General features: G+C 41.3%; 2 protein-coding genes across 6 annotated transcripts in view; one reads left to right on the plus strand and one right to left on the minus strand.

Moving 5' to 3' along the window:
* Window positions 1-19,894, plus strand: LOC127635387 (chondroitin sulfate glucuronyltransferase-like). Its single transcript, XM_052115422.1, is given in 5 exon segments — window positions 1-1,390; window positions 6,411-6,745; window positions 6,748-6,974; window positions 15,947-16,129; window positions 18,179-19,894. Coding segments are annotated over 5 exon segments (2,292 nt in total). The 5' UTR covers window positions 1-1,115; the 3' UTR covers window positions 19,451-19,894.
* A 1,209-nt stretch (window positions 19,895-21,103) lies between these two features.
* Window positions 21,104-26,167, minus strand: part of LOC127635662 (SWI/SNF-related matrix-associated actin-dependent regulator of chromatin subfamily D member 3-like) — a 58,481-nt gene continuing 53,417 nt past the window's right edge. For all 5 annotated transcript variants that reach the window (XM_052115968.1, XM_052115891.1, XM_052116185.1 and 2 more), the window contains 3 exons: window positions 25,869-25,991; window positions 25,349-25,450; window positions 21,104-25,157 (listed from right to left, as the gene is read on the minus strand). In XM_052115968.1, coding sequence (XP_051971928.1) covers window positions 25,104-25,157; window positions 25,349-25,450; window positions 25,869-25,991 — 279 coding nt within the window. In that variant the 3' untranslated portion in view covers window positions 21,104-25,103. The remainder of the gene's footprint in view (window positions 25,158-25,348; window positions 25,451-25,868; window positions 25,992-26,167) is intronic.

Genomic DNA, 26,167 nt, shown 5'->3' on the forward strand with positions numbered 1-26,167 from the left:
AAGACCGCATCCAGACTCTCAAGATTATAATAATGGACGCAATATAAACAGCTGCTCAAGCAGCGCGTGGCGGACACTTGTCAAACTCGAATCATTGCAGCTGGATGTGGATGATGCTCCAGGACTCATATACGTGGAACGCTTGTGTGTGCTATTTGTTTTCTTGGGTCTGTTTCATTGCATCCTCTTTAGCACAGCCGTAGACCTGATATACGAACGCTGTGAACGATGCTCGAGACATATAGCAAAGCTAAGAAACTACTTTCACGTTCATGTTTATGAATATTTCAGTTAACCCGCGGAAGATATGCAAGGCTTGATGGACTTGCACAAAGAGGCAGATTAATGTGTTTTTCTGGGGGAAATGTTGCTAGTGGCATGCTAACGTTGTTTTCGGCTTTAGAGTGCAAGCAATGGGGTACTTAAGTATTGTAAATATAATTTAACGTCGATTTTTTTGATAGCTATTATGGAAATAATCTGCCTAATGGATGTCTTTAAGTTTAATTCAACCGGAATAGTTCAGTACTTAGTCAACATAGTGCGTCAACGTTGCATGCCAGTTGCAAACCCTGTTAGCGATATGTATTATATATAACCTCTCGTGAATCACTTGTGGTGGCGTTTTCTGATCTTAAAATGCCGTTATAAATGTCTAATTATGTCTTTACATATGCAGTTTACGCATATCTCAAGAGAATTTTCTGATTTCTGACGGTTTATGGGTTACATTATATGGAGTGTGGTGCAGCCTTAGTCTTGCATGTGTAGATGTTAATTAGACCCATACATGCTGATGTTAGTCATGAATTTCAAGAAGCAGTTCAGATTGTTTGGTGTTGCTCCTCCTGTTGTTGTTATGCATTTATTTGACGTATGCACTTTAATATGTGTGTGAACAGATTATCAGTACAAGCAGGCATAATGTTAATGTCAGGAATAGAAAACTGTTAAAAATCCCTTTGAAGTGTTGTTATCTGACTCTACTTTAAACATTAACCATACAAACCATCAAAACAAGACTTTTCTTGCTACTTGAACTGCTCTTTAAGCTGAGGAATCCCTAGTTGGGACTGGAAATACTTTGATTGACTTCTGGAAGACTTCACTCCATCATGCGTCTGTCTTCCTTATTGGCTGTTTTCCGGCCTGCTCTGCCTCTCATCCTGGGCCTCTCTTTGGGCTGCAGCCTCAGTCTTCTGATGGTGTCCTGGACTCAGGGGGAGACAGATGAGGGATGTGGAGATGAACTGGGCAATGGGGGGCTCCTTCACAGTGATCATATCAGAGATCTTCAGGATGGCAAAGTTGGGGATGGGAATGAGGCCTTCCAGCCACGCATAGTGCCCTATCACAAAGACCCCAACAAACCACATAAGAAAGTTCTCAGGTGAGTCCTCGGATGTCAGTTCAGTTTGGCCTAATTTCACGTACGAAAGAGGTAATGATTTAAATATTAATTAGACATGGTTAAATGGCTTGATACCATTAACTGTTAAGAGATCACTCAAAAGTGAAAATTCTGTCATTTACTGTATTGACCCTCGTTTTTCCAACCTTCCAAATCTTTCATCCGTGGAACACAAAATTAGATTATATGCGGTCTTCCGGGTATTGCGAGTCATCTTTCCTGCTTCACGGATCACTTTGTGATCTCTACTAGTAAGCTAATAAAATAATTTTTACAACTCTTTCATGCCTGTTTATTTATTATTTATTTATATTTTTGTATCATCTCCCCTTTTCTTCCCAATTGGGAATGCCCAATTCCCAATGCTCTCTATGCGCGGTGGCATAAATCTCAGTTGCCTCCATGTCTGAGACCGTCAATCCATGCATTTTATCACATGGCTTGTTACCGCGGAGATGTAGCGCATGTGGAAGCTTCACACTATTATAGTATCAGTGATCAGTATTGAAATGTTACTTGTGAGGGGCAGGGGCCTTGTTTGACTTGGTAGAAGTAGTAAGGTCTCTGGAGAGTATTTTTCATCTTGCCTCTGTGCTCCTCTCACCGTTAAAGTGTGATAAAATTGCTCACTCACGTTATGCTGTGTAAAGTTGTATCCAGTTTTACCGCTTCGTTGCATTAATGATGTGATGAACAAACCCTAAAACGACTGAAAAAATTACAATTTAAAAGAACTTTACGGCACAAATAATACCTGAGGTTTAACAGAAGAATTAATGTTCTTTTATAAAATTATAATCTTCACATTTCTGACTTTAAACCCTTTAAATATGTCCACTTTCACTTCTATTGTGTCTCACTGTAACCTTGATTTTGGCTTTTTTTCAAAGAAAAGGAGGGACAAGTCGAAATTGATTTTGTGGTAATCGGTATTATGCCTCAAATGCTGTTGATTGAACTTAACTTGTATTGAACATGGAATATTAAACCTACACTTGCATATAAAGGGCTGCTATGCCACTAAACAGATTAAAAATATTCATAAGAATAACAGAGTACCTACAATTTTCATTCATTTGGATGTCAAGTGTTGGTAGCTATTGGAGTAGCCACTCACTGTATTATTAAAACTTGTGCATATTCTGGCTTTCCTTTAAGCATTAATTCACCTGCAACAGACAGAGCGTTGTAATTATTTAGAGTGGCAAATTTTGCCACAGAGTGGAATATAAAAGTTATTGAAGCGGGTGTGCCTCAATGTCACTGACACTTGTAATTTATTCTTTACATAAATCTCTTCAGATACAATTTTGGCCAAAATGTTACCCACAAAATGTACTAAATTAACTTTTTATTTAAGTCCAAAATGTTATTTCATCTGAATAAAATTAACTTGACAAATTACTTTACACTAATTAAATTTTTAATAGGGTAGATCCATCCATCCATCCATCCATCCATCCATCCATCTTCAACCGCTTATCCGAATTCGGGTCGCGGGGCAGCTGCTCCAGCAGGGGGCCCCAAACTTCCCTATCCCGAGCCACATTAACCAGCTCTGACTGGGCGACCCCGAGGCGTTCCCAGGCCAGTGTGGAGATGTAATCTCTCCACCTAGTCCTGGGTCTTCCCCGAGGCCTCCTCCCAGCTGGACGTGCCTGAAACACCTCCCTAGGGAGGCGGCCAGGGGCATCCTTACCAGATGCCCAAACCACCTCAACTGACTCCTTTCAACGCAAAGGAGCAGCTGCTCTACTCCGAGCTCCTCACGGATGACTGAGCTCCTCACCCTATCTCTAAGGGAGAAGCCCGCCACCCTTCTGAGGAAGCCCATTTCGGCCGCTTGTACTCGCGACCTAGTTCTTTCGGTCATGACCCAACCTTCATGACCATAGGTGAGGGTAGGAACAAAAATTGACCGGTAGATCGAGAGCTTTGCCTTCGGCTCAGCTCTCTTTTCGTGACAACGGTGCGATAGAGCGAGTGCAATACCGCCCCTGCTGCCCCGACTCTCCGGCCAACCTCCCGCTCCATTGTCCCCTCACTCGTGAACAAGACCCCGAGGTACTTGAAATCCTTCTCTTGGGGCAAAACCTCATTCCCTACCTGGAGTACGCACTCCATCGGTTTCCTGCTGAGAACCATGGCCTCAGATTTAGAGGTGCTAATCCTCATCCCAGCTGCTTCACACTCGACTGCCAAGCGATCCAGTGAGAGCTGAAGGTCACGGAGCGATGATGACATGAAGACAACATCATCTGCAAAAAGCAGCGATGAGATCCCCAGCCCACCGAACCGCACACCTTCCCCACCCCGACTACGCCTCGATATCCTGTCCATGAATATCACAAACAGGATTGGTGACAAAGCGCAGCCTTGGCGGAGACCAACGCCCACATGGAATGAAGTCGACTTTGTGCCGAGGACCCGGACACAGCCCTCGCTTTGGACGTACAGGGATTGGATCGCCCTAAGAAGGGACCCCCCCCACCCCGTACTCCCGCAGCACCTCCCACAGTCTCTCCCGGGGGACCCGGTCATACGCCTTCTCCAGATCCACAAAACACATGTAGACCGGATGGGCATACTCCCAGGCCCCCTCCAGGATCCTTGCAGAGTAAAGATCTGGTCCATCGCTCCACGGCCAGGACCGAAAACTGCATTGTTCCTCTTCAATCTGAGGTTCGACAATCGGCCGAACCCTCCTCTCCAGCACCTTGGAGTAAACTTTACCAGGGAGGCTGAGAAGTGTGATACCCCTGTAGTTGGCACACACTCTCTGATCCCCCTTTTGAAGAGGGGAACCACCACCCCGCTCTGCCACTCCTTAGGCACTGTCCCAGATTTCCACGCTAATGTTGAAGAGGCGTGTCATCCATGACACCCCTCCACATCCAGAGCTTTCAGCATTTCTGGTCGGATCTCATCAATCCTCGGGCTTTGCCACTGCGGAGTTGTTTGACTACCTCAGTGACCTCCCCAGGGAAATAGAATCTGATCCCCCATCATCCTCCGGCTCTGCCTCTACCATAGAGGGCGTGTTGGGATTTAGGAGTTCTTCAAAGTGTTCCTTCCACCGCCCAATAACCTCCTCGGTTGAGGTCAACAGCGTCCCATCTTTGCTGTATACAGCTTGAATGGTTCCCCGCTTCCCCTCCTAAGGTGGCGGACGGTTTTCCAGAAGCACTTTGGTGCAGACCGAAAGTCCTTCTCCATGGCTTCTCCGAACTTTTCCCACACCCACTGCTTTGCCTCCCTCACGGCCGAGGCCGCAGCCCTTCGGGCCTGTCGGTACCTTGCAACTGCCTCCGGAGACCTCCGGGACAACAAATCCCGAAGGCCTCTTTCTTCAGTCGGACGGCTTCCCTGACCACCAGTGTCCACCACGGTGTTCGAGGGTTACCACCCCTTGCGGCACCTAAAACCTTGAGGCCGCAGCTCTCCACCGCGGCTCGGCAATGGAAGCTTTGAACATTGCCCACTCCGGTTCAATGTCCCCAACCTCCGCAGGGATGCCTGAAAAGCTCCGCCGGAGGTGTGAGTTGAAGATCTCGCGGACAGGGACCTCCTCCAAACGTTCCCAGTTCACCCAGCACTACTCGCTTGGGCTTCCCAGGTCTGTCTAGAGTCTTTCCCCACCCCTGACCCAACTCACCACCAGATGGTGATCGGTTGACAGCTCTGCCCCTCTCTTTACCCGAGTGTCCAGAACATATGGCCTCAGATCCGACGACACGATTACAAAATCGATCATCGACCTTCGGCCTATTGTGCTCTGGTACCACGTACACTTATGAGCATCCTTATGTTCGAACATGGTGTTTGTTATAGATAATCCATGACTAGCACAGAAATCCAATAACAAACATCCACTTGAGTTCAGATCAGGAGGCCGTTCCTCCCAATCACGCCTTTCCAGGTGTCCCTGTCATTTCCCACGTGTGCGTTGAAGTCACCCAGCATCACTATGGAGTCCCCTACTGGGGCCCTATTCAGGACTCCATTCAGGGTCTCCAAGAAGGCCGAATACTCTGAACTGCTGTTCGGTGCATATGCACAGACAACAGTCAGAGTTTTCCCCACAACCCGTGAGGCGTAGGGAGGCTGACCCTCTCGTCCACCGGGTAAACTCCAACGTAGTGGCACTCAGCCGGGGACTCGTGAGTATCCCCACACCCGCCCGTCGCCTCACACCCTGGGAAACTCCAGAGAAGAATAGAGTCCATCCCCTATCCAGGAGTACGGATCATGAGCCAAAACTGTGCATCGATGTAAGCCCCACCAGATCCAACTGGTAACGCTCCACCTCCCTCACTAGTTCCGGCTCCTTCCCCCCCAGTGAGGTGACATTCCACGTCCCCAGAGCAAGCCTTTGCTGCCCGGGTCTGGTCCGTCGAGGCCCACGGCCTTCACTGCCGCCCATATGGCAGCGCACCCGACTCCTGCGGTTCCTCCAATGGGTGGTGGGCCCAAGGGATGTAGAGGGGGGTTCCACGTTGCTTCTTCGGGCTGTGCCCGGCCGGGCTCCGTGACAAGCCCGGCCACCAGGCGCTCGCCGACGAGCCCTCCATCTGGGCCTGGCTCCAGACAGGGGCCCCGGGCTTCCTCCGGGCAGGGTAACTCCTCCTCTTGCCGTTTTATCCATGAGTCATTTTGAACCATTCTTAGTCTGGCCCCTCACCTGAGACCACTTTGCCTTGGGAGACCCTACCAGGAGCACATGGCTCCAGACAACACAACCCTCAGGATCATAAGGGCACACAAACCTCTCCACCACGATAAGGTGCTGGTTCCCGGAGAGGATAGGGTAGATCAAGTAGAAATATATCCCTGAGGTAATTGTTGCAGGTTACCATTGTGTTTCGGTGTAAAAATATAATTTTTTTAAGATGTAAGATTTATTACAATGAATAAAGATTCAAACAAAACACAAAAATATGCATTTAAAAGTATTGTTACCTTTTGATAAGATTTTGTTTTGATTTTTGTCTTGCCACAGGACTCGCTACATACACACAGAGCTGGGCATCCGAGAACGTCTTTTAGTTGGCATCCTGAGTTCACGTGCCACTCTGAACACACTAGGTGTTGCAGTCAATAAAACCATAGCGCACCGTTTCCATCGTACATTCTTTTTCACTGGCCTTCGAAGTGCAAAGGCACCGCATGGCATGGCTGTTGTCGTCCACGGTGATGACCGGCCCGTCTGGCTAATGTATGAAACAATACGCCACCTCCATCAACACCACGGCAATGAGTATGATTGGTTTTACCTTGCCCAGGATGATACGTACACACAAGCTGAAAGGGTGATGGAGCTGGTGAACCATCTTAGCTGGGACAGGATATGTACATGGGACGGGCAGAGGAGTTTATTGGGGGTGAAGAACGTGCACGATATTGCCATGGTGGATATGGCTATCTGCTGTCACGTAGCCTACTAGATCGACTGCAGCCCCACCTGGACTCTTGCCGAAATGATATCCTCAGTGTCAGGCCAGATGAGTGGCTTGGTCGCTGCATCATTGATTACTTGGGTCTTAGCTGTGTGGAGAAGCATCAGGTGAGGAACATTTTTTGAACATTTAGTCAATGGTAAGACATATACTGTAAATAATTAGATATTGTATATAATAGGTAATGTTTTTACTGATTTGTTAATGCAATATTAAACATGAAGTTGATTCTACCATTCATAACAATGAACTCCATGTTGTTTATTGTATTACCATCCATGGCCTAAGTTAACTCTATTTCAGCACTTTTAAATTAAGAAAAATCCCATTTAAACAAACAAAAAAACAAACATACAAAATCCTAAATGAGCTGACACTTAATTATCATGTGATAAGAACTCTACATTACTTTTAATAACTTGTTTTTTTCTTAAATTTAAGCTCTTGTTGTATTACAAATTTATAAAATGTTAAACACAATCATATATATAAACTGGGAAAGTAGAGTAGACTGCATTTAGCATTTAAGGTATAAAAAGAGTATTCCAGCAAGACATTTCCTTCCAGTTCTGTTCTCTCTATTGTAAATTAAATTAGTCAGACTACTGACAATCTCATCCTCTGTCTTTTAATGGCTATTGGAGCCCCAGCCCCAGTTGTCTAAATAGTTAGGCTGATTGGATTAGCATCTCTGTATCTGAATAGTTATGCTGATTGGATTAGGACTGGTAACAATCTAGAGTCTAGGGTGGGTTTCCTATGCCTGTATACATCATTTGCATGCTTTAAAGTTATCACCTGGGTGCTTTGTGTCTATCTCTAAGCACTGCCCTCTAAATGCATGTATAAATTACAATGTAAAGTTCCCTTAGTTAGACGTTGGTCCCTCCAGCTGCTGACAGCACGAATTTCTCAATAAAGAATCCTGCTTGAAGATACAACCGAGTCTCCTGGTCTTACCTTCTGAGTTTCCCACTCTCTAGAAGGATAAAAAGTTTACAACAGTTTTGGTGCCGTGACCGGATAGAGCTACTCACCTGAATCCAGATTGAAACTTCAAGCTCAACAAAGATCTGACTGCATTCCAGCCTGAATCTTTCTTACAACCAAAGTTTGGTGAGTGCTACTCTATCCAAAAGAACCTTTAAGACCAGTACAAATCCTCTGCTGCCGTCAGAGAAGGGTTAACAGACAGCTGTAGGTTTGGTTAACTAAGTTATCCTCTAAAAATTGTCTTTTAGAGAAGATTAGCATTACGTGTTAATATTGGTTACCCTCTGTTGTTTTCAGGCAGGGAAGATTAGCATAAAAGGCTAATATTTTGTTTATCCTCTGTATCTGCAGAGAAGAATATTTGTTACCCTCTGTTTTTAGACAGAGAAGATTAGCATAAAGTGCTAGTAATTTGTGTTATCCTTTGCTTGGGTCAAAGAAGGTTAACAATAGTTGAACTGTGTTAACAAGTGTACCCTCTGTTGATCAGAGACGTTTTAGTGTTTGTTTGTGTGATAACAGAACAAAGAAAATCCACAAAATGTTTAAGAAAAGTGCTAGACTAATCCCCACAACTGAAAAAGGTGGTCTTGTGACTCCTTTGTGGTCAGATAGTGAATTCAAAACACTGTTAGGAGAACAACTGAACCTAATTGTCACTGAGAATGTTAGACAAGAACTAACTAAGAAATATGAGATTCATCCAGACAAGACTTGGTCAGTAGATGAGTGTAAAAAGGTACTAGGAGCAAGTATTCGCAAGAACAATGTGAAAGGCATTATCTGCTGCCACAGAGAATTTTGTTTAGCACTTGCTACACAACAGTCTAAGCATAACTCAGAGCTAGAGAAAGAGAACAAAGAGCTCCGTGCTAGAGTATCCTCTTTAACCAAGAAATTGAACCACAACAAAGCTGCAGAAAAAACTGTTGTAGAAGAAGTTAATCAGCCGGATAACATTTTCCCTGACTTACAAAATTTCTTTGAAACAGATGTAGCTCTCCAATCCGTAACTGCTGTGCCTGTAAATTCAGTCAATGTGTGTGGTGCTAGGAGACGATCTCAGGGAATTGAGGGAACTGAAAGTGTTTCTACCAACTCTTCTGTTGTCCAAATACAAACAGTCACAAAACCGCTTGGACCTAAAGATATAGAGAGACTATCCCAGAGCTTACCCTCAGCACGCACACAGTTTTCTGAATTTAGAAGAGCATTGATCAGCAAAATGCGTCTATATGACACACATAGAAGTCACACAGTTAATGTCACAAATTTTGACTGAATCTGAATTCAACAGTTTTGAATCTGCAGTGACTTCTGAACTACAGCATGCCAGTAGAAGCGATATAAGAGAAGGTGTTTTGAAAATTCTAAAGAATATCATGGGACCCAAAATAGACTGGTCAAGAATCACTAGCTGTGTACAAAAGAAAGAAGAAACTGTGAGTGAATACACTGAAAGGTTTTGTCAGTCAGCTGTAACTTACAGTGGAATTGTTGATAATTCTGAAAGTGTGTTAGATGACAAAGGACCCCTAGTCCGCATCTGGTCAGATGGCCTTTTGGCTGAGTACAGAAGAGCCTTGCCATTCCTAAATCTCACTTGGTCTAACAGAACTCTTAGAAGTAACCTAGACAGGTTGGCTACATGGGAAAGAGATGCTGATGTTAAAGCCAAAGTGAGAGTAGCAGCAGCAGCTACATTTAGCACAGAAAAACAAAAAAACAGGTGGTCTAAAAAAGAAGGCAAATGCCACTACTGTGGAAAATTAGGACATTGGGAGAAAGAGTGTAGGAAGAAGTTGCAAGATGCAAATAGAAATGCTATGCATAATTCTGCTCCTCCCCCGCCTGCTTACAACCCTGAAGCAGTTCAGCAAGTGTCCACTGAAACTTTAGGACAGCTCGTTCAGGCTCTTCTAAGAGCACAACAAGACCAGGAAAAAACTAATTGTTGGGGCTGTGAGTAGCTACCTTTCCCCTGTAATCCATCATAATGACAAAATAATTTTTGTGAAAGGTAGCATACGAGAGAAAGAGATTGATTTTTTGCTTGATACAGGTGCAGAAATTACAGTAATTCCTACAAAATTGGCTAAAAGTTTAGACATCCCGTACAAGAAAACCAAACTTTCTTTAACTGGCGTAATAGGTGAAGATTCTGTGTTGTATGAAACCCCGCCCATAGAGGTACAATTTGGCCCGAAAACTCTGACTACAAAACTGCTATGTGCTCCATTAAATACAGGTGCAATTTTAGGCATGGATCTCCTGAGACAAGTACATCTAACTTTAGACATGTCCTCAGAATCTCAAAATTTGCTCAGCACAAGTTTCTACCAATAATGCAATCCCTCCAGAGTATGCTTTCTTACAGAATCATCCAATTTGGGCTAAAGACAAGGATGATTGTGGTTTGTTGACAGGTGTAGAACCAGTCAAATTGACAGGAACTCCACCTCCGGTCACCAAACAATATCCAATCAATAAGGAAGCTATACAGGGGATCAAACCTATTGTAGAAAAGTTGCTGACGCAAGGAGTGCTAGTTAAAACCAACAGTCCATGTAATTCACCCATATGGCCTATCAAGAAGTCCAATGCAACATGGAGACTTACAATAGACTACAGAGTAGCCAATAAACATATTGATAAAATCACCCCTCTAGTGGCAGATCCTTCTACAATTTGTAATGGCTTGCCATTGGAGTGTAAGATTTTTTCAGTAATTGATATGTCTAATGGATTCTTTTCTGTACCGTTGCACTCTGACAGCCAGCCATGGTTAGCGTTTACAGTTGACTATGAACAATACCAGTGGACACGTTTGCCACAGGGATTTCAAAACTCCCCAACTATATACCATCAGGCTGTCAGACGTGATTTGTGTGACCCAGAATGTCCAGTAAAATAGTCCACTATGATCCAATATGTCGATGATATTTTGATTGCCTCAACAGATCACGAGGTACATCAAACTGAATTGGCAGTATTGTTGGACTATTTGCATAAAAAAGGACACAAATGCAGTTTTCACAAAGCTCAAATTGCTAAAAAGCAAGTCATATTTCTGGGTCAAACAATTGGTGCAGGAAATAGATCCATTACACAGGATCGAGCGGCTTCAGTCAAATCCATACCTCCGCCTACTACCATTAAAACACTCCGCTCATTTTTAGGAACAGCAGGTTATTGTAGACCGTGGATTGAAGAATATGCCTCGATTGCTCAGCCTCTCTATGACTTGTTAAAAGGCCATGGTAAAGATTCAGATACTGTTTGTATGGAAGAACTTCACCTCAAAGCGTTCAATGATTTGAAGAGAGCACTATGTCAAGCACCAGCATTGGGAATTGCACAAACTGATAGACCCTTTGTTCTTTATGTCCATGAACATTTAAGCTTCATGACTGCATGTTTAATGCAAGATCATGGGGGCAGTTTACCTCAATTCATTACTATTCTGGTAAACTTGACATAGTCAGCTCAAGGTATGGGCCCATGCCTCAGAGCAGTACAGGCAGTTCATCTAGCGCTTCAGGCTTCATCAGGAATGGTGTTAGGACAGACTGTAAACGTAAGATGCCCTCACGCAGTGTCCGCACTAATGAATCAAGCAAAAGTCACTTCTGTCACTTCCTCTCGTTGGGGAAATTGGTTAGCAACTCTCACAGCCCCGAATATAGTTCTACAGCGTGCACCAGTCACGAACCCATCCTCATGTATGATGTCTGCAATGACTGAAGTTTTGTTAGAGGATGAAGGCGAAATGACACATGATTGTGTTACGCTTACATATACAACTACGAGTGAAGTAAAATAAACTCCCATAGAGAATTCAGAATTTGAGTTGTTTGTTGATGGGTCAGCTCAAGTAATTGAAGGTAACAGACAAGCAGGTTATGCAGTAACGTCCACCACTGAAGTGGTTGCTTCAGGTCGTCTTCCAGATCATTTTTCAGCACAAGCTGCAGAACTAGTAGCCTTAACAAGAGCATGCACACTAGCTTCAGGATCAGTTGCAAATATCTACACAGATTCCAGGTATGCTTTTGGGGTCATTCATGATTTTGGTATCATTTGGCAAACCAGACAGTTTCTAACTTCTGCTGGATCCCCATTAAGCATGCTGGATTAGTGAAAGATCTAATGTTTGCCATGAAACTTCCAAAGAAATTGGCAGTAATCAAAGTGAAAGCACATCTCACCACTAATACAATGGAAGCTAAAGGTAATGCTCTTGCTGATGTAGCAGCTAAACAAGCTTGTTCCTATGCAACTGTACAAGTGTGTTCAGGTAGTATAGCACAGAAGACAATTCTGCCTCCTGAATCAATAATTGATCTGTACAAAGACGTTCCTCTGTATGAAGCATGGACATGGTTAGACAAAGGAGCCACAGTGGATTCATCTGGCTGCTGGACCAAAGGGGGAAAGTATGTTGCTCCCGAATCACTGCTGCCATATTTGGCTCAACAAATACACAATTTGGGTCACAGTGGTCCAGCAACAATGAATCACAGGTTCTCTAATCAATGGTGGAATCCAAAATTCAGAAATGTAGCCACTGAAACAGCAAAGAGGTGTGTTACATGTCAGAAAAATAATGAGGTACCAGCAGCTACTACACCAGCAATACATACCCCAGCTCCACCAGGACCACTTTGTCACCTGCAAGTTGACTACATATCATTGCCTCCGTGTAAGGGAAAAACTGACGTTTTGGTAGTAATAGATAAGTTCTCTAGATGGGTAGAAGCTTATGCAACAGGGCGTGCTACAGCTGCACATACTGCTAAATGTCTTGTCACTGATTTCATACCCAGATGGGGATTACCAGATTGCATTGACTCAGATCAAGGTACACACTTCACAGGACAGGTAGTCAAGGAAGTGTCTAGAATGTTGAAGATTAAGTGGAATCTTCACTGCCCATACAGACCACAAGCATCAGGACAGGTTGAACGATGTAACAGAACAATTAAAACCAGGCTAAGCAAAATGCATCAGGAAGGAGTACCATGGGTAGAAGCTGCCAGCAGTACTGTGTAGTATGAGAGCGTCACCTAACAGATCAGTAGGACTGAGCCCTCATGAGATTATTACTGGACACCCAATGCAAATGCCAGGTGTGATTGATCTTAGAAATGCTGATGTACACATTGCCTCAGATGCCCTGATCAGCTACTGTGAAAACCTCACAAAGGCAGTACAGAGTGCCAAAGAGAGAGTTGAGTCGTGTTGGCAAACTCCACCAGAAGGTGGACACACAATCATCCCAGGTCAATGGGTCATGATAAAGACATTCAGAAATAAGCCATTAGAGCCTAAGTGGCACGGACCACATCAAGTGATGTTGATTACAGCAGCTGCAGTATTGTGTCAGGAAAGAAAACCTGGACTCATGTGTCACACTGCAAAGTTGTTCCCCACCTACAGGGATAGGATAGGACACAGACCAGTGAGGAGCCCAGGGAAGAACCGAATGCAATATGCATCGGGGGACAAACCCTGTGGTGAAGACTCCCTCATAGGCCTTCCCCTTCCACTAGTCCATCCTTACCTCACTGTTCTTTAGGCGTCAAAGGAATTATGAAATAGGGAAAGAAGGAACAACATTAGCAGACTCAGAAAAGGACACAACCCGGGTGTTTGAACAAATACTGCTCTACTGTCTTTTGTTTTAGGACACAACCCTGGTGTTTGAACAAATACTGCTCTACTGTCTTTTGTTTTTTCTTTCTACCCTCTTTGCAGTTACCACTTGATGGCTGTCCCGAGACCCATGGGCATCGACCTCCTCACCTGTGTATGAGGCCACAACTTCCAGAAAACAACTAGACCCACTGCCAAGCCCAGTATCACAAGAAGAACGAAAAAAAATAAAATAAATAAAAAATACACAACACAGAGACTCACATACGGAATCTTCAGTCATCCATCAACATGATCAAGATTGTCACATTTCTAACCATCATGGACATCGCACAAAGTGTGGACTCCAGAAACAACATATTCTTAGAGCTGATGAATATGTCAAGAAGTGCCTTGTTTGCAGGAAAGGACGTTTGGATGCCACACGCACCCTCAGTAGGAGCAGGAATCCCATGGGTGGCACACCCTATCTCCAAATGTGACACGTGTACCTTCTTTGATCATCATACCAGTGGATTATACAACAAGGATACATGTCACAATGTAACAATTCCTCCACCCTCTCCATGTTGCATTCCTGGATTACCATCCTGCAACCTAACTTCAGCTCCTCCCATTATGACAGATCTACTTTTGCCAATGACTTTTCCTTGGTGTATGGAAAATTATGCTCCAGCCTCGACTCCCTTGGGTGAAATTCCTCGTGAACTTTGCAGCTTTGTGGTCGAAGTGAGAACAAAATCCCATGTAGACATTACTCCATCAGCAGGAAAAGAGGACAAAGACTTAGAAGAGTGTCTCCACAGGACACCATCCCTTCCAAAACTCTTGGCAATAAATCAGTGGTGTATGATTCCTCCACCGACTGGCATTTTTTGGTTATGTGGAACTTCTGTCTACAATATTCTACCCAGTCGATTCAATGGCAGGTGCACCCTGGTTTATGTTTTACCGGCTATCAGAGAAAATACACACTCCACCCCAAGCTCTACACATTTACAAAATTCACCACCTTCCACAAACAAAGAAGATGGCTGCATTCCAGGACTCACTTGTGCACAAACATGGTGGTCGAGAACTCTTGGAGCAATAATCCCGTCTTATGGTGTCATGCAGGCCCTTGATCAAGTCAGAAGCTTATAAAATTCTGTACAGAAATTGGCCAATGATACGGCTTTGGCCCTTGGTAACATCAAGGACACTCTAGCCAGCACAAGATAATGATCTTACAGAACAGAGTGGCCTTGGATTACATTCTAGCAACGCAAGGGGGAGCCTGCACCATTATTGGCCCCGAGTGCTGCACCGGTTTAATGGATCCAACAGAGAACTTGAACAAAATCCAACAAGACATTCTTGATCTTGCAGCAAATTTACATCAGATGACTGAAAATAATTCTTCATGGTTTGGAAACTTGCTAGGTAAACCCTGGCTGTGGATAAAGGAAATAGCAATTCTGCTGTTCTTTTCCCTACTGGTGTACTATTTATGCGTCCACAGTATCAAGTGTTTCATTCAACAAATGACTGAAGCACCTCACGAGAAAATAACAGTTCCAACCAGAAAAGATTATTACCCATAAGAAATTCACGGACCCTAATTGCATGTTTGTTCTGTGTCAGCATGCAATCACAGAAAAAACAACACAGAGCAAGTGCTATGTGCCTGTAACGATCACAAGTTACAAGAATGAACTTTTAAGTGTCTAAATTTTTATTTTGTGAGAGTTATTAGAACTCTCAAAGGGGGAATTGTTGTATTACAAATTTATAAAATGTTAAACACAATCATATATATAAACTGGGAAAGTAGAGTAGACTGCATTTAGCATTTAAGGTATAAAAAGAGTATTCCAGCAAGAGATTTCCTTCCAGTTCTGTTCTCTCTATTGTAAATTAAATTAGTCAGACTACTGACAATCTCATCCTCTGTCTTTTAATGGCTATTGGAGCCCCAGCCCCAGTTGTCTAAATAGTTAGGCTGATTGGATTAGCATCTCTGTATCTGAATAGTTATGCTGATTGGATTAGGACTGGTAACAATCTAGAGTCTAGGGTGGGTTTCCTATGCCTGTATACATCATTTGCATGCTTTAAAGTTATCACCTGGGTGCTTTGTGTCTATCTCTAAGCACTGCCCTCTAAATGCATGTATAAATTACAATGTAAAGTTCCCTTAGTTAGACGTTGGTCCCTGCAGCTGCTGACAGCACGAATTTCTCAATAAAGAATCCTGCTTGAAGATACAACCGAGTCTCCTGGTCTTACCTTCTGAGTTTCCCACTCTCTAGAAGGATAAAAAGTTTACAACACTCTTTAAATTATTTCTTCACAAAAAAGAATTGACCTTCTCCTGTTGCCACTCTGATACAATTGGATAGTTTAAAAATGGTTTATGATCAGTGATATGGTGTTTTTTTGAATGTTGTAGGAGATGACTTACCGTTACTTTGAGCTGCAGAAGAACGTGGACCCTGAGCGTGAGGACAGTGCTCAGTTTAAGAATGCCTTTACTGTCCACCCAATCTCTGAACCTGCCCTGATGTATCGCCTGCACAAGCGCTATAATCAGATTGAACTGGACTGGACCTATGCACAAATACAGCAGTTACAGGTATGTTACCTTATTTTTGGAAATAAATCTTTTCAGCCTCATAAAGCATTTAACTTCTAGTCAGCTGGTGAAGTTTCTCAATAATTATTCCCTGTTGGCAAATGTTATTCAGTGTGTATCTCCTGAACCAGCACATTTAGTTTAAACATGTTTTATGACCTCATTGCATCTGGAAAAACATCAGCCTTGATGAGTGAGACTCAAAATGCACTTTATTAAATGCACACCTACATTTGAATTAGTAAATGCAAAACATTTAAATGTATTCTGAGTGTTGGGGACAATTTAAACTTGATTTATGAATGCCTTAAAGCAGTAAAGCGTTATGGTGTTTTATCCTTAAACCATTCTCATATCTTACTGCTTATGCAGCCCTGTCATGCCCTGATCATATTCGGACGTGTGCAACAGGAGCGGTATTAGAAGGCTTTATTACATCATGCTCTCACCACATTATATCATGTTACCTTACACTAAAGTTTCCTCTATTTTTTTACCAGATGCTGACAAATACGGCTCTGATTAACGTGACTCATAGCCTATTTACATAATTTTAGATATAGATCAAATTGCTTTCCTTAAAGGGATCTCACCATCAGTATCTGTGTCTGTAATGGTTGTCTCTGCTGGTGAACATGTTAACTAGAGCAGTGTATTGCAGACTTTTTGCCATAAGTACCCCCACAGGACCATCAGTAAAGATCAAGTACACCTTCATCAAAATCAATGATGTGTCCAAAGGCTTAATACAATTTATGATTATTAATCATTTTGTAATATCCCTGATGTACAAAAGGAGAAGATGAAGTTATGACATTTATTTGTTAACTAAAACAAAACTGGGTTGTATTAATTTTAGAAATGTAATTTAATCATTAGTTTTTCATAATTTTGGTCACATTAATATTAGGGATAGTCATTTTCAAGTAATTTTGTAGTAGAATACTCCAATCCATAAAAATGAACACTTGATTACTCAAATTAAAATTTAGTTAAAAATAACAAAGTACGACATGTATGTACCATGTACCAATGTACCATATTCTTATTCACAAACATTACCAAGAACCGTTTTAAAATAAGATAATTCAACAAACTATGCTTTCCTTTAAAAAAATTGAAATTAAAAATATGCATTAATAAAAATGGGGAAAAATAGCAATTTGGTCCACTCGGCGGCCATCTTTGGAAAGCTCTCAGGCAGGCTGGGCAGCTATTTTTCTGGGTAAACAAGCAGCATACAAGTACAACTCCCATCTACTTGAATGAGGAAAGACCAAAATCTCCAAAATGGTTGGTCAAGACTAAGATCAAAGAATATATTTCAAATCATTAATACAATCTGGACAAATCTGCTATCATAAATTGTGCTTTACCTTGCAAAAAAAATAAATAAAGCTATTTTCCTGGCTTGTATAGCTACTGCGGATGCACATTCTTGAGTTGAATGACTGGCAATATCTGTATCAAAAAGGTGATTGGCTCTTTTGCCTGTAAGGCGGGACATGCTCTTCTACATCCTTTGAACATTGGGCATTCCAATTTCTACCATTCATTTTAATAGAAGTGGCCCATCTCTTCTAAATAGTCTGTTTGCACTCACCCGGAGCTTACATTGAAACCATTAGGTTACGCACATATAAAAAATTCTGAGTCTACATAAATGTTATGACATTTATATAATTTCACATGTTATTTACAAGTTACAATTTACAAGTATTTACACAGAACAAGAGCTAAAATGATACTCTCTCTTTAAGACTACCGGCAGTGTTTTGTTTTGTTTTGGTTGAGCGCATATTAACGAGAGAAGAGTCGACCAGCTTCATAAGCCACTGCATAAGTATTGGGACAAGGTGCTTGCTGCTGTCAGCCAGCCAACATGCATCCCTTAACAGCAGGAAATTAACTTTTCAACTACCTCAGCTTTCAACAACTTTTAGTATGTTTTTAAAAACAACCTTTTCCAATTTGTCCCCTTTGCCAGATTAACATTTTTGGTGCTTCTTAAAAAGACATATTCTGTTGTTTTCTCCTACTTGGCTATAGATGCAGATCAACAACATAAGTGAGCTCACTCCAGAGGGCAAAGCTGGAACCACCTGGCCCATCGGAATCAACCCTCCCTTCCGGCCCAAGACACGCTTTGAGGTGATCAACTGGGAGTACTTTACTGAAGAGCACATTTACTCATGTGCTGACAGTTCTCCAAAGTGTGAAGTTCGAGGTGCGGACCGTGCAGATGTTATTTCAGTCCTGGAGACTGCAGTGGCACATTTGAATGAGCGATATCAGCCCCAGTTGCGCTTCCGTAAGCGCCGCTTACTGAACGGGTACAGGCGCTTTGATCCCACACGAGGCATGGAGTATGTGCTAGATCTGGCCCTGGAAGCTTTCACGCAGAAGGGTCATAGTCAGGTCATAGCTAAACGGGTGAGTTTGCTGAAGCCACTCAGTGCTGTTGAGATCATCCCCATGCCATACGTAACAGAAGCGACGAGGGTACAGGTCATCCTCCCTGTAACGGCACATGATCAAGACTTTGTGGGCAACTTCCTTGACATGTATGTTATGAATGCTTTAGATACGCATGACAATGCTCTGCTCACCTTCTTGTTTATCTATGACCCCTTTGATGCTCAGAGAGTCAGCCAGACAGATGTTTTTGCCAGTGTCAAAGCCATGATCGGCGAGGTCGAGAAACGTTATGGTGATGTGAAAATTCCTTGGATTAGTGTAAAGACCGGAGTTCCCTCACAGGTCAAGCTGATGGACATAATCTCCAAGAAACATCCAGTAGACACCTTGTTCTTCCTGGCCAGCGTTTGGACGGAAGTTAATGCTGACTTTCTCAACCGTTGCCGAATGAATGCCATCAGCAATTGGCAGGTTTTCTTTCCAATCCACTTCCAAGAGTACAGTCCTGCTCTGGTATACCGTGACCAACAGCCTTCTGCTGCTTCATCGTTTGCATCCGAGACACTGCGAGATGGCCACTTTGACCGTCACGTCTTTGAAGAAGCCTGTTTCTACAATGCAGATTACATGGCTGCACGCACAAAGATGGCAGCAGACATCTTGGACAATGATGAGTTGCTTGAGAGTATGGACGTCTACGAAATCTTTGTACGTTACTCGGGATTGCATGTGTTTCGGGCTGTGGAGCCGGCACTAGTTCAGAAATATGTGCACAAGGAATGTAACCCAAGGTTTAGTGAGGATATCTATCACCGTTGTGTACTCAGTAACCTGGAGGGGCTGGCATCTCGATCACACCTAGCAATGGCTTTGTTTGAACAAGAGCAGGCTAATAGCACCTGAGAAAGAACTACTACTTGAAGCATGCTTCAACTTGGACCTATGCATATTGATTGTGTGAAATTCACCTTAATGCTGTGAACCTCTCTGCACAGACTAGACACAGTGAATGAATAGCACTTGGTACTTGAGGACTGACCCATATATTCTTACATGGTGAACATGACTAATGTGAAGCAGAGGACACCACAACTTACTTAAAATTAAACTTGTGGAATGAACCTCTCTTTGTTTATATTACTATAGATGACTGAATGGATTCTGGAATTAGCAAGTGCAAAGCATAAGGAACGCATTTAACTTTTTATACTTCAGATGGTTAGTAGAGGCTCAGTCCTAAATCTCAGCTTCAAAAGTAACTTGAGCCGTCTTTCTTCCTTAACATATATGATTGTATGACCATTGAACCGAATGTGCTGCCTATGACAGGACTGAATAAACGAATTATCTATCTGTGTAGCCTGATCATGAGTCATAACTATGATGCACACAAATTTGAGCTTCCTCACTCAGGCCCATCTGAGATGCAAGCTTTGTAACTGTTGTTATTTCAGATGGTACACGCAACCCTATCAAAGTAGAGCTGCTGTTTGTAATTTCCTGAACCAGGACTGAGAGGCCCGATGGCATGTCAGGGCAGCTGTCTCAATCTAATAGCTAGGTTAAAGGGATAGTTCACCCAAAAATGAAAATTGTTCTCATTATTTACACACCCTCATGCCATCCCAGATGTGTATGACTTTCTTCTGCAGAACAAAAATGAAGATCTTTAGAAGAATTTCTAAGCTCTGTAGGTCCTCACAATGCAAGTGAATGGTGGCCAGAACTTTGAATCTCTTTGAACTTTGAAAAAAGACATAAAGCCAGCATAAAAGTAAACCAGTTGTTAAATCCATGTGTGGATGAGAAACAAATCTAGATAAACAAGCCCCCTTTTTTTTTTTTACTATAATTTTTCCTCCCTGCAGAGTAGGTGACGAAATGCAGGAAGAATGTGAATCACCAAAAACAAAAGAAGAATGTAAATATATTTATAGTAAAACATTTACTTAAATATTGATCTATTTCTCACTCACACCTATCATATCACTGGATTTACCCACTGGAGTCATATGGATTACTTTACTACCAACAGAGCTGAGATAATGAAACTTGGTTAAGGTTAATTTGAACATATAATACATATAAATTAAAAGTTATACTGTAGATGTTAACATTAGTTTAAATCATTATGAACTAAGATTAACTAAAAATAAACACTTGTTTTTATGCAATAACATTAGCCAAGATTATGAATTGCTGTGAAAAAATATTAATTGCAACTTTGATACTCAATGCATTAATGGAATAGTTCTTTCTTCTGCTGAACACAAATATTTGAGCTATGTTGGTCCTCACAATGCAAGTGAATGGTGACTAAAATTTTTAAGCTCCAAAAAGCACCAATTTGACCAGGTCAAATGCAGAGAGGTAGTGAACGGTTATTTATAAACAGAGGTGGTTGCTGGATGTAAAACACAAGTTTCTACTTATTGTACTTTAGGACAATGCTGCAATGTTCAATCTGTCACATAAGAGCATTTAAGAAAATAATGCTGAAAGGGATACGATTTCCAGATGAATCAACACTCACAAAGCAACAGCTCAAAAGCAGAGATGAGTCTTTTATTCTTAACTACCACAATCTTATTATCAAACCGAGTGTAACTTCATTTGAGCTAGTGATTTTTTTCTTGCTTTCACATACACGCATAAATACAGTTCTTGAGAATAAACTCACAACACATTTTCAGTAGGTTGGTCCATTCACAAACTTTGGAAAGCACTTGTTTACAAACGCACTGTCCTTCACAGGTACTTCTGTAGTTTCGTACTAATCTCTTGGTGAACATTGAGACAACAAACTTGCAGTACAAACTGTGAGAGACAAAAGAAATATGACAGCACTTAACAATAAGGTTGTATTCGTTAACAATATTCTACATTAGTTAACATGAACTAAGAATAAACAATATTTTGCAGGACTTGAATTTGAACACTAATACATTTTTAAAATGTATCGTATTGTATATATTAACATTAGTAGATGCATTGTAAACCAACAACTGTGCACATTAACCAAAATAAACAAATGTGGTTATTATGATAACTCATTATGATACCTAATGTAATGTTATAATATACATACATATATATATATACACATATATATAAATAATAGTATAATGTTTACAAATACAACCTTATTGTTAAGTGTTAAAACAAAAACAACAAAACACTTGTTCAGATGTCAGTTTTCAGTACTTATATGAACAAACTCAAGGATAAGAATGGTACAGTAAGCTCAAACCTGACTTTTAAGGGGCAAGATGTTTCCATTAATGAAGCACTAGAGATCCCATTTACTGTGCCACAAAGGCTGTCGTGACTGACCCCAGGATTTATGGACAGTTCTGTATAAGCAGGAGAGGCAGTAACGATGAACACTTTTTTTTTTTTAATACACAGTTGGTGCCTTGGAGGGTAAGAGAAAAGATTGCTTTACACAAAAGAGCTTGCTCAGTTGCTACCACAGCACCACAGGCAGATGTTATAATGACATTTACATTGTTACAACTCTTGTACACAAGTTCATAATGTTCAAAATGGCTGACATCACACATGTAGTACCCATGACATTCGATGGGAGGTGCTCTTGTTGCCAATCAGGCTTGGTACTGTAGCCGTGGTGAAAATCCTTGGTGTGCATCTCTTATCCACATATTAAAATGCAAAGTATTTTTAAAAGACAAAACAAACAAAAACAACATATGACCTAAAATGGCCTGTACAAGTTAAGGTCGTATGTAGAAGATGCATCTTGACCCAAACACTGAGGGTCACAAACAAAACATCAGTCCTCTTCTGATCAAGACCCTAGCAATTAAAAGATTTCTCATGTCCATGTATGAAAGTATAAAAATGTCCATGCAGCATGCATAGGTCTAAAAAAATATTCTGAGTGACAACACAGAGGTCATTCCCAAAGACATCAGCATTCCTCTCTCTTAAAGAGAAGATGTACTGTCTGAGAGTCACAGGCAAGAAACTGCCAATAATTGACCTGGACAAATCATCTCCTATCTGACACTAAAGAACCAACAGAGGGTTCAGGATCAACTCTCAGATCCAGTGAGAATACAGGACTATACGACAATGATGAAGTTAGTTTATAGTGCCACACGGCTGTGGGCAACATTAACACATTGTAACATTTATTCCCCTTGTTTATCCTTCATTTGTCTCCTTTGATTTAATTGACCTATGATTAACATGGAAAGCATTCAAAGCTTCCATTTACAATCCATGGTTTAGTGCAAAGACACTAAATGTCATAGAGCAATGTAGAAAAAAAAAAAGTGTTGTTTTTCACATATATGCATTTACTGTGGGAATTCAAAACATGTATTTTACAATGTATTTTAATCAAAGTCTGAACGCTGTTTTTGCTGCATTTTAGACCTTTGGTAAAACATCACATATAAAAGCACTTTTTTTGTAAAAAATAATCAAGTTACTATTTAAATGGAAAGATACTGTTTGAAAAACAAATGCTCACAAGTTGTTATTTTAAACCGGAATATTGAAGCAGAGCAAAAATATTCCGGATTTGAATATAGTGGCTTGTGCAAAAAACAAACAAACAACACATTTGGTGAAGCATAAAGTAAGATCTCAGTAAAGACAGGATTTAACATAATACTGACTTTTATCTAGCTGAGTGCTAAATCGGCTCTCTGATGGTCTTATTACTGAGGCTTAAATTTAGTATGCGGTGATGGCCTACTTTCTTCATATCATTTCTTCAAATCAGTGAAAGACTCAAAACACTAACTTATCAAATTCCTTCAAAGTGAACTAATTGACTATGTCAATAGATTTTAAATACTTGATTAAAACAACCTCCTTCGATGTTTAAAAGTATCTACAATATTTACTTGGTTAATAAAGCTAAATGTCAATATTGTAGTAGTGACAGCAGAGTTTACATGTATCCTGAAAGCCACCAATTAAGTTAATACAGAAATATGCTCTTTAAAAATCTGCCATCCTCAAAGTACTTCATAAATACACTTCTGAATAAAAGTAAAATAATAGACATAACCAGTATCCTAGCTCCATTTACACTATTTCAACACTGATAAATAAAATAAAAATAAAAAGAAGCAAAATTTGACCCCAGGCGGGCTAGATGAAAGACTCTGTTAAGGCTCTAGGTTACTGACCAAAAGGTCATGGGTTCAAGCCCCAGCACCGCCAAGATACCACTGTTGGGCCCTTGAGCAAGGCCCTTGACCCTATCTGCTCCAGGGGCGCTGTTTCGTGGCTGACCCTGCCTCTGACCCAGCTTAGTTGGGATATGCGAAAACAAATGTATTTCATTGGCTCTATACCTGCACAATGACAATAAAGTTGAATCTTACTCTTAAACAAAAGACAGTGGGATGTATTTTCATGAGTGCGCAAAGCGCAGCACTACGCACAACGACTGTCTAATCCAATTTTTGTGAGAGCACTTATTCTAAGTGCAATTTTCGTAACAGCGCAAGTGGGTGTGGGTGGGAGTGTTTGCACTATATGTGGGTGTATGCGCGCAAACAGTGGGTGTATTGTATGTTAATGATGTGCCGCAAAGTACATTTCGCTATTTTCCTGAGAAATAGGTAATTGCGCTAAGACGTTTTCAGCGCGAAGTCTACGTTCCTACGTTTGCGTTTCCATCAGCAGGTGGTAATAAAGTTCAAGTGCAAACTGTGAAAATATAGTGGAAAGTCAAATTATGTCCTTGACAATCAGAGTTATAGCCGTTTTATGAAACAATCAAAAATGTTTTAGATTTGTGATAACTGTCTATAGTTCATGGTTTATTTCAACCTGTTGTCCAAGTGTGATTTTTAAGTCACTGCAAAAGGAGCCGGTAAAAGAAGTTGGAGAAGTTAAAAATGTTTGGATTTGCTTGACAATTTCTCTATTTTGATAAATGTTTTCATTTCATTTGAATTTAGAAATATTTTGGGTTCAATTTTTTCATGTTCCCATAAATTAACTATATAATAGGACGCAGATGGTTCAATAATCGGAGAAGAACTTCAGAATTAAATTACATTTGATCCAGTTTATGACTTAAAGCACAGCACAGCACTTATTAATCTTATAATAGGGTCCAGTGTGTTAATCACAGAAAAATGTTTATGAATACCAGAAATTGATGACTGAGAGGAAGAAGGCTAAATCACAATTGAGGTAACCATGACTACCGTTGAATCCACAGTCAATGGGACTGAAGCCAGCTCTGAAGTCTTCAGAATTAAGTTCAAAATGCTGGTGTAAATAAATAGTATTAAAAACTAGAATTTTAAATAGTGTATTGTGAGATGATGCCATCCAAGACACAGCACCATGACTGGCTGAGATACCCATATAATGGGAGCTGCAAGGGCTGTTTGGGGTAACTGGGTATGATTGGTCTAGTTTGGTACTGTAGATTGTAGGTCTCAGTGACAACAATGACTCAGATTGTCATGCACTGTGAAAAATAAATGCAGAGATCTCCATGTGGCTAGGCTAAGAGTTGTCACAAATGGGCTGTGGTGTCTAAATGTGGTCAGTGTGGGTTCTAGGTGGTCCTCATGGCCAAGGCTTGCTCCAGCTCCTGTCTTCTCTGCTGAATCTTTTGAAGGGGAAAATGAGGGTGACAGATTAGGATGTCAATTTTTTATGCACAGTGCAGTTCAGGTAAACAATACAACCTCAAAAAAATACATTGACATAGCGGCACACACAACCTGAGATACAGCAAACTGTTTTGCAGTAGATCAGTATGAGAGGTTAACCCATGTCATATATTTTTAATATCCTTACCTTGCAGTAAAAGTAACGGCTGACAGCCTCCTGAGACCAAGGCTCATGATAAAACTCTGCTCTTCTCTCCTCCTCTGGGTTCCCAACAACATCTGTCATCAGCTACAAGCAATCCAAAAGTGATATCAGTAAGAAATGTAGGACAATGTGAGTACTAAATATGATGCTGGATCAAATAACAAAGATCAAAAGTGAGTTTTGCAAAAACATCTTCTAGAAGCTTGAATAAATCTGACTCAAAGTTAAAGTGTGTCATATCTGCGCCACTAGTGGCACCAAGCAGAACTGCAAAAATACCAAACAGGTTTCTCAAACACTCTTACAACCCCTTTGACCCCTGTTCAGAACAAGTAGTCACACCTACAAATGGCTTACTTGTTGTTGCTACACATTAAACTGGGATAGGAAGAAACATGGACATTTTAACACCGAAAGAACTGCACACTTCAACTTGTGATGAAATATAAATGCAAATAGTCATCAGAAACGCAACAGACAAGAAAGTTAACTTGGTACAGACTTTGAGGTCTCTGCTCTGGGATTTGAGCCAGTCCTGGATGTAGCCTTTGGGATCTCTGGAGAAGCTGAGCATGAAATCTCTCTGGATCTTCAGCTGATTAATAGACTCGATGGTTTCATGAATCTGAAGGACATTTAGAATCAAGGATGCCATTGTAAGATCCACAGTATTGTCTCAGTTATTAAATCCTGATTGTTATTCTGTCCATATTGTCAGTGTAACAGTCATAATATAAGCCAGAATCAGAGACCATATAATTCTGAATGAATGGCTCGACTAGAGGTTTAATCGTGCTCTAT

Source organism: Xyrauchen texanus, chromosome 1 (assembly GCF_025860055.1).
Source record: "Xyrauchen texanus isolate HMW12.3.18 chromosome 1, RBS_HiC_50CHRs, whole genome shotgun sequence".
In the NCBI taxonomy this organism is placed as follows: domain Eukaryota; kingdom Metazoa; phylum Chordata; class Actinopteri; order Cypriniformes; family Catostomidae; genus Xyrauchen; species Xyrauchen texanus.